General features: G+C 37.1%; 1 protein-coding gene across 10 annotated transcripts in view; it reads right to left on the reverse strand.

The window, feature by feature from the left end:
* The window catches only part of WDFY3 (WD repeat and FYVE domain containing 3), a 182,118-nt gene that overhangs the window by 55,562 nt on the left and 113,873 nt on the right, over nt 1-12,683 (reverse strand). For all 10 annotated transcript variants that reach the window (XM_036338502.1, XM_036338493.1, XM_036338472.1 and 7 more), the window contains 6 exons: nt 12,298-12,527; nt 11,064-11,173; nt 9,574-9,756; nt 8,530-8,687; nt 7,055-7,132; nt 3,715-3,942 (listed from right to left, as the gene is read on the reverse strand). In XM_036338502.1, coding sequence (XP_036194395.1) covers nt 3,715-3,942; nt 7,055-7,132; nt 8,530-8,687; nt 9,574-9,756; nt 11,064-11,173; nt 12,298-12,527 — 987 coding nt within the window. The remainder of the gene's footprint in view (nt 1-3,714; nt 3,943-7,054; nt 7,133-8,529; nt 8,688-9,573; nt 9,757-11,063; nt 11,174-12,297; nt 12,528-12,683) is intronic.

Genomic DNA, 12,683 nt, shown 5'->3' on the forward strand with positions numbered 1-12,683 from the left:
AACCACCTTTACTTCCCATGGGCTCCTTTCAAAATACTGGAAGAGGGGCTGACCCTAGTAATTTTGTACACATAATTTGGTACTCTTTTTCTTATGGAGCCGCCTCCTTCTTCCCTCCAAGTTGTATAAACTTCAGGTCCCATAAAATCTGGCTCTAGTGGAAAAATTTCAGAATTAGGAAAATTCTACAGAATGTACAGGAAGCAATGGATAAAATCTCTAAGTTAGGAAAAGAGAATGCTGATGGTCAATTCAATGAAAATCTATCAAGAATCTATCAAGTTCTAGGTACTCTGTTAGCATTAGAAAGACAAAACCTAATATATGGTTTCTGTCTGAAGAAATTCACTATTTACAGATAATGTCACAAAACCAAGAAACATCAGAATCTTTTCCTTTTCAAAAATGATTCAATTTCTGTCAACATTACACATGGTTCTATCACTTCGTAGCTGCGACCGAGAAAGAGTTCCTTAACTTTCCTAGGTTTCTAGTCCTCATGGTAAAACTGGGATGATAAGACAGACTCCACTGCATGTAAACTCTGTAGAGTGCTTAAAAGTACAGTATTCACTCTTTTTTTGGTTTCACAGTAGAAGTCATGGGATAGCTGTTGCTTCTAGGTTTTAGAATTAATTTGCTGCCACCATTGCCAGATTGCATATTCCACAGAACAAAAGTGGATATTCAATGGCATTTGAGATCTACAAAAGATTCTGAACTAGCAAACTCAAACTATTCTTTCAGATTTCATCACAGCAGGTTAACCTAGACTTGTGCATGGGTCTGCATTCTATAATCATCTCCTCTATCCAGAGCGTCTTCTATTTTGAAATGTATCTTTAACATTTCTTGACTCTGTTGTGTTTCCCAATATGTACCCCATCTGATTAAAAACTAAATTCCATGTGGCATATACCTATTTCTGAGAGTGTCTGTTTAGATTTCATAGGCTGGTGAACTCCTTTGCTTAGGTAAAATGCTAATGATATTAAGGTTGTAAGTCTAAACTCTAAATAGGTTATTTTGTTTTATCTGATATAGAAAATTAAATATACTTCTGTAAAATAAATAACACTGTTATAAAGAAGGAAAGGAATAGATAAGACACAAAATATTCTGGTTATGTAACTCAAAAAGTATATGCCTCAGTGAAATAAAAATAGTGTGTCAGTCACATATTCAAGGGAGTATATTTACCTTACACAGGATGAAGCAAAAGTACATTTACAGTTGTTTATATAGAAAATAATACAATAGCCCTAACCAGTTTGGCTCAGTGGATAGAGCATCGGCCTGCGGACTCAAGGGTCCCAGGTTCGATTCCGGTCAAGGGCATGTACCTTGGTTGCAGGCACATCCCCAGTAGGGAGTGTGCAGGAGGCAGCTGATCGATGTTTCTCTCTCATCGATGTTTCTAACTCTCTATCCCTCTCCCTTCCTCTCTGTAAAAAATCAATAAAATATATATATTAAAAAAAAGAAAATAATACAATAATTAATAAATAATGATATAACAATAAACTTTTGTGTACTCACAACTGTAAACCCAACCTGTATTTTAGTATTCTTGAATGGATTCCATTTAAATGTGTATTAATTCAATAAAAAATATTTTATCAAATCTGGCTTAAATTCTTAATCAATTATTTATTTTGGGGGTAAGATTAAGAACGAGAGAATGTATTGCTGGTTTGCTCTGACAAAAGTAGGTGCTAGTAAAAGGCTACAAAAATGCGGGTAGATTAATTTTCTTACACAATGCTCTGGTATTAGAAATTATGGCATTTTAAGTTACAGCTGTGCCAAATATGGACTTCTTGATAGAACTGAATAGCTTGGAAAACAGTAGACCTTGGGAGCTATGTTGATAAGTTTTAAGTAACCATATATTAGCAGGTCTACAACCTACATTCTAAGTAGCTTCTGGACAGAGGTGGAACCCATGAGTATAAGTATATGAAGCCAGGGCTTTGCCAGAAGTAAAAAAAAAAGGAGGATTGAAACAATGCAAGTTGCCTCAAATTATATGATCTGAACTATTTATTAAAAGACCCATGTTCCAAGTCTCCTTTATAAATCTTAGTTTTAAAGTGAAGTTTTTAATAAAATATAATAAAACCTCTACACTGGGCAAGCAGATGGACTTTATAAGCTCTCAGGTTCTAAAATCCTATTAACCAAATACCTCAGAAGAACAAACCCAATATGTTTGTCAGTGGATGATTCTTTGTAATGATAATACTTTCTAATTGGATATGAGTTTCAATAGATTTATTTAGAGCACTTCATTTTAGAGGCAGCTAAAATCTAGGGTGAAACAAAATATGAAATACAACCCCTAGTAACCTTTCTATCCAGAGATAAATTAAGCATAAGGTAGTCAGATTCTTGGTGAGGGAGAAAATCTTAAAATATGCTTTTCCAGACTATCTTTTTAAAGTCAGAATAACTCTTTTGAAAATTTAAATGATAATAAAGGAAGACATGAAAATCTTACTCATTAATAAGGGATACTGATTTTTTAAAAAATCATGAAACACTAGTCTAAAAGTCAGGGGTTCTCTAGAGCTGCCCATGTATCACAGTACCCACTCTGCACATATGGTTCCTGAGCCTATGAAAAGTGGTTAGTCTGGACTGAGACGTGCTTTTAAGTATGAAATGTACATTGCATTTTGAAGACAAAGTACAAAACAGTAAAATACTTCATAAATAATGTTTTTATAGCTCATTACACATTGACATAATAGTAGTAGGAAACTGCATGAAATTATCTGCAAAATCCTCTTTCAATTCCCAAAGCTGTGATTCCATGACAAAAGTGCGTTTCTAAGGAGGAAACTATTATATATTTTGTAGGCAAGGAAATATTTTTAGACACTGAAGAGCTAAATTACTATTTAGAAATGTTATGAGGACTTTCAGACTTAAATTCAGTGGATCTTATACTCCTGTGTTTTCTCTTCTTAAATTTGTAGTGACTACTGGGAAAGACTCTATTTTCCCAGACATAATATGCAATTCCCCAATCATTATCAGTTTAGACAAAATTTATTTTAGTCTTGTGAAAAATCCTGAACAAAGGCTTTGGGAAGGGTAACTTGTTTGTATAAAAAGGTACGTAAGGGCAAATGTTTGTTTTAAACCCATGGAGTCGGTGATGAAGCTTCTTAACATGAATGGAAAGATCTACATGTTCAGGCAATTGTTCTTTGCTGCTTATTACGTTTCTTCAATGGGCATTGCTTAGTGCCAATACTCATTTTGTTTACTTAACACTCACTCATACAGGGCTTATTTTGTACTGGACACTAGTCTAAATACTTTACTAATTTCAATTAACTTAATCCTTTTAACATCTGTTTGAGGTGAAACCATTATTTTCTCCATTTTAGGCATAAGGAAACAGAAGCCCAAGCAGGCTCAATGACAGGTAGTAAGTCACCCAGCAATAGAGGGGTAGAGGTAGGCCTTAATCCAGGCAAGGCAGTCTGGCTCCCAAGTTTGTGGTTGAAACCACTTCACTACAATATCTCCCTGTCTCACTGCTGCAGCCTCTTATTCCACCACCACCACCCTGACATTACCAATTTAATACAGCATACTGAATTATCAAAATCGGACATTTTAGGTAATTGACCTAATAAGGAAAGATGCTTAAGAAAAAAAGCTTCAAGGCACCATTACAAACATGTAATTCTGCATACTCACCGCCACACTTGTCTCTTGTTCGGTGTCTGGCACATAAGGGTAATGGTTATAAAACATATCATTTCGCACCATTTTCTTCCTCATTCTGCAGGGCCCTTCTGTCATCTCCAGCATCCATTTGTCTAGATGGGAGCCGATGGGGGGACCCCACAACCCTCGCTCCCGCAGCAGTTCATACTCGATTTGGCTCCACTCCTCGGTCACATACTTCAAGGCATTTTGCTGGCGCTGCGGGGAAGGAGTCCAGGTTGGTTTTTGAGCAAAAGTAAGAGTAACAATGAAAAATCTACAAATACCTTAAAACCAAGTTAATATCTGGAAACAAATATTGCCAACACACTAGATTACTGATAAGCTTTGTAATATTTCCAAAGTTTTTATGGAAAGAATATAAACATTCAACTCTGATAGGAAACTTCACATTCACATAAAATGTTTTAACAGTAGACGGTTATAACTAACTTATTTAATGATTCATTGAATATATGTATACAACCTAAGTCTAAGAATAAAGATCTCTTTATACAACCAACAGTAAAACTTATTGAAAGAATAATCATAAAATTACATGAAATCATAGTAGTACTTATGTATTCAGGGAGTAGCAGAATTTCCTAAAATAACTAACCTAGTGTTAGGACCATAAAATATTAGCAGTTTAGCATTCAACAATCTTTAAAACAGTTGCTTTGGAAATAAAATATTTAGGATAAGCTGTAGAGTAATAATGAATTCACAAAGAAGCTTTCATTGAATTTAATTTTTACTGATAATCACCAAGCAACTGTAATAAAAAACCTTATTTTTAGTCTTTTATGTATTTAGAATTTCAAGAGACTTCTCAGAAACTTTGATGCATATTTTCACAATCTCCTAGATAAGTTTGAAAGACAGAGATCTGTATTATATTTTAATTTTTATTAGGAACAAGGACTGTTGTATGTCACGATTGAATGTTAACAGGATTCAGCTGTGATGATTTCAAATTTGTTGATTTTTTAATGCAGTTTGCCTATAGGAAATTCAAAATTTTGATCTTAAAACCAATAGCCAAAGTAACTATTGGCAGGAATAATTAAAATAATCTAATGATGAATGCGGTTCAGCAACTTAGCCTTAAAATGGGTAGGAAAAGAGTCCTTTCCCACTTAAGAAATGCAAAGAACCATTCTACTGGCTAAGTGGAGAGGAGATTAAAAATGGCAACAAAGTAAGTGGATGCTGTATGGACACGCTCCCAGGACCAAACTGGAATTACAACTGAAATACAGAAAAACTTCCTGAATAATCAATGGAAGACTCGCTGCAGAGAACCCTGATACACAAGGACCAAAAGTGGAGGCCGCATAGAGACTGGTAGGAGGGGTGGAGGCACAAAAGGGCTGGTCAGGCACCCACAGATGGTAACTGAAGTCCCAGAGAGATATCTCAGCTATGGGGGGTTGCCACTGAGAACTCTGAGGTCTAATCCCCAAGCTGGGCCCCCCAGCAGAAAGCACCACAACTGAGAAGAGTACCCACATAACATCTGGCTGTGAAAAGCAGTGGGGTTGCTTCTGTCAGGGAGAGACAGCTGGAAATTCAGGCACTCTCTTAAAGGACCAATTCACAAAATTCCCTGAGGACCCACACACCTTGTGCTCGAGCAGAAGGAGAGCAGAGTGGACTGAAGCTGTGTGAGCAGAAGCCAGGATTGGGGACTCAGGGGTTAGAGCTCAGAAGGCAGACACCAGGGTTTCCTTGCTGAGTCATTCCCTCAGGCAGTGGAGTACATCTTTCCCACAGACATTTGGTATACAGGAGGACTTGCCTGGGGGGAACACAGTTGACCCCACCCTATTGAAAAATACCTTGCCCTGAGGCCACTTAAGAGACTAAAACTAACAATTAGCCTCCAGGCAGAAGCAATTGCCACACCCTGTTGAAAAAAACTCTCACCACCTCTGAGGACAATTGCCTGGGTGCAATTTAAGTCAGAATCATATCAGTCTGTAGGCAGAGGCAGTCTCTGGAGGCTTTGAGTCTTTGCCTGATCTAATTAGTCAGAAATAGTGTTTGACACTGTCCTGCACTAGAGATTGAGAGGTGTGAGGATCTATGTAACAGTCACAAACCTAAAGAGGCAGCCAAAATGAGACAAAGAAAAACCCTCCAAATGAAAGAACAAGAGAATTCTCCAGAAGAAGAGATAAGTGAAGCAGAGATAAGAAATTTATCTGAAACAGAGTTCAGAGTAATGTTGCTCAATAGCATGAGAAAAGATATAGTAACTATGAAAACATAAAAAAAGAATGACATAGCACAAATAAAGAACACATTGGAAGGAATACATAGCATGTTAGGGGAAGCTGAGGATCGAATCAATGAATTAGAAGACAGGGTTGAAAAACATCAATCAGAGAACCAAAAAGGAAAAAAACAACAACAACAATTAAAAAACAGGAGGACAGCTTAAAGGAGCTGTGGGACAACATGAAATGTAACAATATTAGAATAACAAGTATGTGAAAGAGTCAGAAAGGGACAAAGGATTAGAGAATGTGCCTGAAGAAATGGCAGAAAACTTCCCTAGCCTGGTAAAGGAAAAACTCACAGAAGTTCAGGGGGCACAGCAAACCCCAAGCAAGAAGAACACAAACAGGCCCACACCCAGACACATCATAATTAAAATGCCAAAAATTAAAGACAGAGAGGATCTTAAAGGCAGCAAAAGAAAAGCAAACTGTTACCTACAAAGGACCTCCCATAAGGCTGACATCTGATTTCTCATCAGAAACCCTACAGGCCAGAAGGGAATGGCATGAAGTACTCAAGGTAATGGAAAGCAAGGATCTGAAACCAAGATTACTATATCCAGCAAGACTATCATTCAAAATAGATGGTCAAATAAAGAGCTTCCTGGACAAAAAAAAAAAAAAAAAAGGCTATAGAAGTTCCTCACCACCAAGCCAGCATTACACAAAATGCTAAAGGGACTGCTGTAATGAGAAGAAACAGAGAGAGAAACCTAGGCATACAGAAAATGGAAATAAATAAATACTTATCAATAATAACCCTAAATGTAAATAGGTTAAAAGGCATAGGGTAGCTGAATGGATACAAAAACATGACCCAACCATATGCTGTCTACAAGAGACCCACCTCAGAACAAAAGACACACATAGGATGAGAGTGAAGTGATGGGAAAAAATTTTCCACGCAAATGGAAAAGAAAAAAAAAGCTGGAGTAGCAATACTCATATCTGATAAAACAGATTTCAAAATGAAGGCCATGATAAGAAACGACAAAGGTCACTACAGAAATGCAAAACATACCAAGATTGTGATTATGGACTCTTACCTCCTGATGTTCCTTATATTGTGTGTCTACTAAGTCACGAACAACAGCGATATGTGTAAACATCCACTGAGAAATCTCCTGACAATGGACAGAAAAATAAGTTTAATATTTCATGTATTTCCTGGAAAAAATGAGTTAACTAGCCTTGAAATTAATGCTGAACAATTAGTTAAAATTCTGTTAAAGTCACCATTACAAATAGTCTCAATAAACTCTGAAAGATGACTTATGTGATGAAACTAATGGAGGAATGTGTGTTGAACACAAAAACCCTTCCCTGCCCTACCCCAATGCCCCATCAGGGAAGGGTTTGCTGCTGAGCTTCTGGGAATGCTGTCGCTACCTTTAGGGATCACTTCAGCTGCAGAGAGCCGCCTGGGCACCCCATACCCAATGACTGATTGATTTGGGGGTAAGCAGGGTCAGCCATTTCAGCTCAGTACCGGTCTACTGACAGGCTATTTTGGCCCCTGAACTTACGTTGGCTGAGGATGTCACGGGACCTGCACTATAGCCAGGCATTTTCTTGTGACCAATCCTGCTTCCTTCTTCCACAGGTAATAACCACAAGGGAACCCCAATCAACATCACACACACTAAACTGCTTCTCAGACTGTGCTTCCTGGGAATCCCAGCTGCCACTTTGAATGACGGATACACACAGTCTCTCTCAGACCCTTTCCCACTGAGACTTGGGGATGGCAGAGGAAGTATGATGAGGAAGAAATTAATACTGGAAGTAGATGAGTTTTTGAAAAAAACCAGTCACAGGTATATGTGTGTATATGTGTGTGTGTGTGTGTGTGTGTGTGTGTGTGTGTATCTCTCTAAGATTTATTTTGAAAAGCCATTTTATTCTGCTGTTACTTTAAAATATCAGTAACAAAATTATCAAAAGTTCATAAAAATCGTCCATAGTCTGATCATATGTCAATATCTGAATCTCATCTTATGTCCAGTTATGAAATGGATGTAAATACATAGCACTCATAATGCAATTCTATTACAATAAAATGAGATGTTACTGCAATCTAGAGTTATTTCTTTTTTTATAAATGATTGCTATGGTTTATTTTATTTTATTATTTATTGCATATATTTTTATTGATTTCAGAGACAAAGGGAGAGGGAGAGGGAGAGGGAGAGAGAGAGATAGAAACATCAATGATGAGAGAGAATCATTGATCAGCTGCCTCCTACACACCCCCCACTGGAGATTGAGCCCGTAACCCGGGCACATGCCCCTGACCAGAATCGAACCCGGGACCCCTCAGTCCACAGGCCGACACTCTATCCACTGAGCCAAACCGGCCAGGGCTAGAGTTATTTCTCTCTCTCTTCTAAAGCAAAAATGTGGAAAAGTTCCATATCAAGTCATGTGCGTGGTACATGTTACGTGTGTTATATAAAATTCTACAATTAAACCCTGAAATATAAATTTCTAATCATATCATCAATTAAACCAAACAGTGTACCTGGGTGGAAAGGCTGTGTTTATTGAGACCACTTTCCTTCCGATTCCTTCTTGATCCTGTTAACTTGGAGAGACCGAAGCCGCTGCTTACGCGGGACAGCTTGGATTGACAGGTGGGCACTAAAGCCTCTCCGCGACTGATACATTTCTTTTCATGGGCTATGAAATTAAACTCAGGTTATTTTACAATTTCTCCATGTAATTTATTTATCAGTCTTACTTTCAATACTCTGGCATCATGGTGACAAACCACAATTCTATAGTTATCAAAAGCAGTTTACACTACAGACACATTCTCTGAGATATGCACACTTATTTACAGGTGATCTTGGATAAGGATAGTTGATTGACAATTAGTACACTGGTTGGATTTACCTTTCATTGAAACTTCACGCTCTGCAGTAATATGCAAATTTAATGAAATTGGTTTCTATGTTAATAACAATTTACAATCCCCTATCTAAAATCTTTGATGCTGGGTATACTTTGGAATTTAAAATGTTCTGAATGTTAAAAAGGTGATACAGTACATAACCTAAATTTCATTATATAACACTACCACAGGGTCTATGGTGATAAACCATATTTTAACACATTAATATTTCTGTGCAAAATGTATAAATATTCATTCCAAGTAGAATAAATAAAGATAGGACAGGTTTTGCTACCAAGTGAATTTTGGGACCAAATTAATGAACAAACCTTGGGTTTTCAGGGCTTTTTGAACTTCAGAATTAAAGACAGGGAATTGTGGACTCATAGCCATGATGGTGACCATACTAAAGCTATAAGCATTATATTATTTTCCAAACTCATAGAATCCTGATGTATAACACACCTTAGATTTTTTAATCTGAGAAGAAAAGCCAAATCTCAGCATAATCTAGAATGATTATTCTAGAACTGGTTATACTGTATTGATGTTTATTTCCACTGCTGTCATAATATCCTTTCGGGAAAGTTTTAATTATGTATCTAAAGTGCACCCATGTATAACACCCATGTGTAAATCTCCTGGTCACAGGATCTCTGCAGACTTTCTTACCCAAATGATTCTGCCAGCACTTCAAACCAGCTTCTTCGATGAGCGGCCTCGCTACAGCTATGTCCACGTGGCCCCTTTCATTCACAGGGAGAGTGACTTTGAAAAGCTCCTCCAAGGCTTGTTTCTTACTATGTATCAATTCAGTCCAAACTCTATTGACAGCTTTTATGAGAAGCTGTCGTCCTAGGAAATGAAAAAGATAAATAGATAAAAAACAATATATATAAAATTAGTATTTTTCTTCATGAATTACATTTAAGAATTTCAACTATAGTCCTTAATGGTAAAAAAAAAAAAATGCTTTATATCCTAGCAGATCAGTAAAAAAGATTATTCAGATAACCAAAATGTGGTTGGCTACTTGGAAAACATAAAAAAAAACATACCACACACAACTTTATGTTCATGTAAAAGACTACATTTTTATTTATAAAACTGGAGATCATATACATATTTCATTATCTAGCTTCTTCTAAATAAGAAAAGATCATATCCCTCATGAAAATTTTGAGATCTCAATATTTAAGGTAAGCTCAAAATTAAGTTGTTCTCAAATATTTTGCAAAAAAAAAGAATAAACAAAGATTTTTTTAAGTGTTTACTATTAAATTCCCTCTTGCTTTGCATTCCTTAATAATTTGTCTAGCTCTTGCTCTAGACCAGTCAATCTTAGCAAGTACCAGAATCACGTGGAGGTGTGCTGACTGCTGGTCAGAGTTTCTGACTCAGTAGATCTGAGTGAGCACAGACAATCTGCTTTCTAACGAGTTCCCAAATGATGGGGATGTTGCTAGTCTGAGAAACTTGTGTTGAGAACCAATGTTCTTAACTGTCAGGTCCTTGAGGGGAATAGAGGAGGGGGTGAAAATAATCACTGGGCCCTCAGTTTCTGGGGGTTCAAGAACTTTTGGTGAAAAAAGAGAGAATAAGTTAATGCTTAAATGGCTGAAAGACTGAGTGCTGGACTTCTGAAGGATAAAATCATATGCAAACTACCACACCATATTGCTGGGGAGACAAACACTACTATAATGATCTATTTTTTTTTTTTTTTTACTAAACAATGTGGAAATAAATCAATCCACCCAAAGCCTTTCAGGCATAATACTTAACAAAATCACCAGGAAAACTAAATTAAAAATAGAAAACAGAAAGTGAAAAATGGTAGTACTGACAATCCATCTCAGGCAATATTTTACCTCTAACGTGATATGTATGCCTAACTCTACCAACAGGCAGCTCTCTTCATGGTAAGTGCCAAGTTAGTATTTGCACTAGTACCTGTAAACTGTAAATATCATTAAGACTCCCAATGTTACTACAAAATGTTAAGGTCTAGAAATTTCAGTGGTTATGGTTTTCCCATCTTGGCATAGGGACATGCAGTGTATGTTGGTGGGCATATCAGTGTATTTACAGGTATGTCCTACTGGGAGACTGTTTGTCAGTTAATGAGTAGGAAGGAAAGGGAAAAAAACTAAGGTACTCACCTTCACTAATATCTTGGCTGTAACCACCATCTGGCTCAATGTCAGAGGGGATCATAATGTGCCAGGTAGTCATGCGGGCTTCTGCTTCCAGTCCAAATCCATCCACGTTGCTGAAAAACGTGTCAGTTTAAACTATATGAAGGAAATGATTATAGCTAAAAAACTCTAATAACTAAGTATTTTCTGCAGACACAAGTAAATGTTCGCTCTATTACCTCTATTACAAAGCTCCAAGACTGATAGACTACACTCAGCAGATGCAAAAAATAGAATGGCTAGTTTATAATAAAAATGCCATTTTAAGGGGTGATCTTACAAATCCACTTGACTAAATGTAATTGCACTAAACTATAGCATTGAGATGAACATCTTAATATTTAAGACACTTTTTGATGAACAGTTTTACCTAAAAATTACAAAAAGTTCATTAAGCACATTCTCCTCATATGTCCATGACCCCCTGCCCCCTCTCCAGTCTTAATCACAGCACTCTTTCCTCCAGCAGCAATGAAGTACTTGCAGTTTCCCAAATGTGTCACATGCTTTTCCCCCCACTGGGAAATCACACAGATGGCTCTTCCTACATCCCTCTTCCTTGACCTCTTTGGAGGGTTAACCACTTCCTCAACCAGGTTCAAGATGCAACTCAGCAGGTGTTTCTTCCAGGTGAGGGGCACCTAGTACATGCTTCCAAAGCACCTTGCTTCTAGCTTCTAGCACTCAGCACACCTGACTGGTCTTGCTTAGTTACCTGTCCTCCCTCCTAGACTGCACGCTCCAAGGCCCTGCCACAGGGTCTTTCTTGCTCACACCCCAATCTTTAATTCAATGCCTGGACCTAGCAGTCACTATAGAAATATCTGACAAAGCAATCAATGGAAAAATACTAATTTCACCCATTTAGCATACACCATTGTATTTATTCACTGTATTCTTTTCTTTTTATTCCTCTAACTTCCAACAATGTATATTTACTTTAAAATAAATATTTTTAAAATTATATACATGGCATAGGGTGATCAATGAAAAATTTAAAGATATAGAAAATTTTAAAAAAATACGCATTTCATTGAAAAAAAGCAACAGTTGACTTTTACCTTTTACATTAAGTTTTAGATAAAACTGAGGTTAAAGAAAAAAAAATTATTACTATCAATAAAAATAAAACCAAAAGTTTTGGTGAAAAAACATCAAAGACAAATTCAAGGTGGCAAACTGAACCTAAAGGAGTTACCTTCCAACATGCAGATTAATAAGGCAGTGAGCCAGGCAGCTGATGAATTCTTGGTCATGGTTCCCAGGTCCCAGGATCAAGTTCCTGTTCACAGTCAGGACCCGGAGGGAATCGAGGAGAGCTACTTGCTGTGGAACAGTTTTGTGTGCCCGTGAGAACTGGTATAGGATCGTCCTGTTGAGGCAGTGATAGACCGCATCCAGGGACAGTCCCTGGGATCTTCTCTTTGACTGAAGATATGAAAGATACTTTATTCAGTAACATGGGCAAAAATGAAAGATCTGCTTATCATTCACATATGAACATTTGCTACATTTATTATGTACCAGATGACATGCTAAGTACTGGGGTGCTAATATAAAGCTCTTGCTATTATGGGGTTCAAA

Source organism: Myotis myotis, unplaced genomic scaffold (genome assembly GCF_014108235.1).
Source record: "Myotis myotis isolate mMyoMyo1 unplaced genomic scaffold, mMyoMyo1.p scaffold_m19_p_1, whole genome shotgun sequence".
Classification (NCBI taxonomy): Eukaryota; Metazoa; Chordata; class Mammalia; order Chiroptera; family Vespertilionidae; genus Myotis; species Myotis myotis.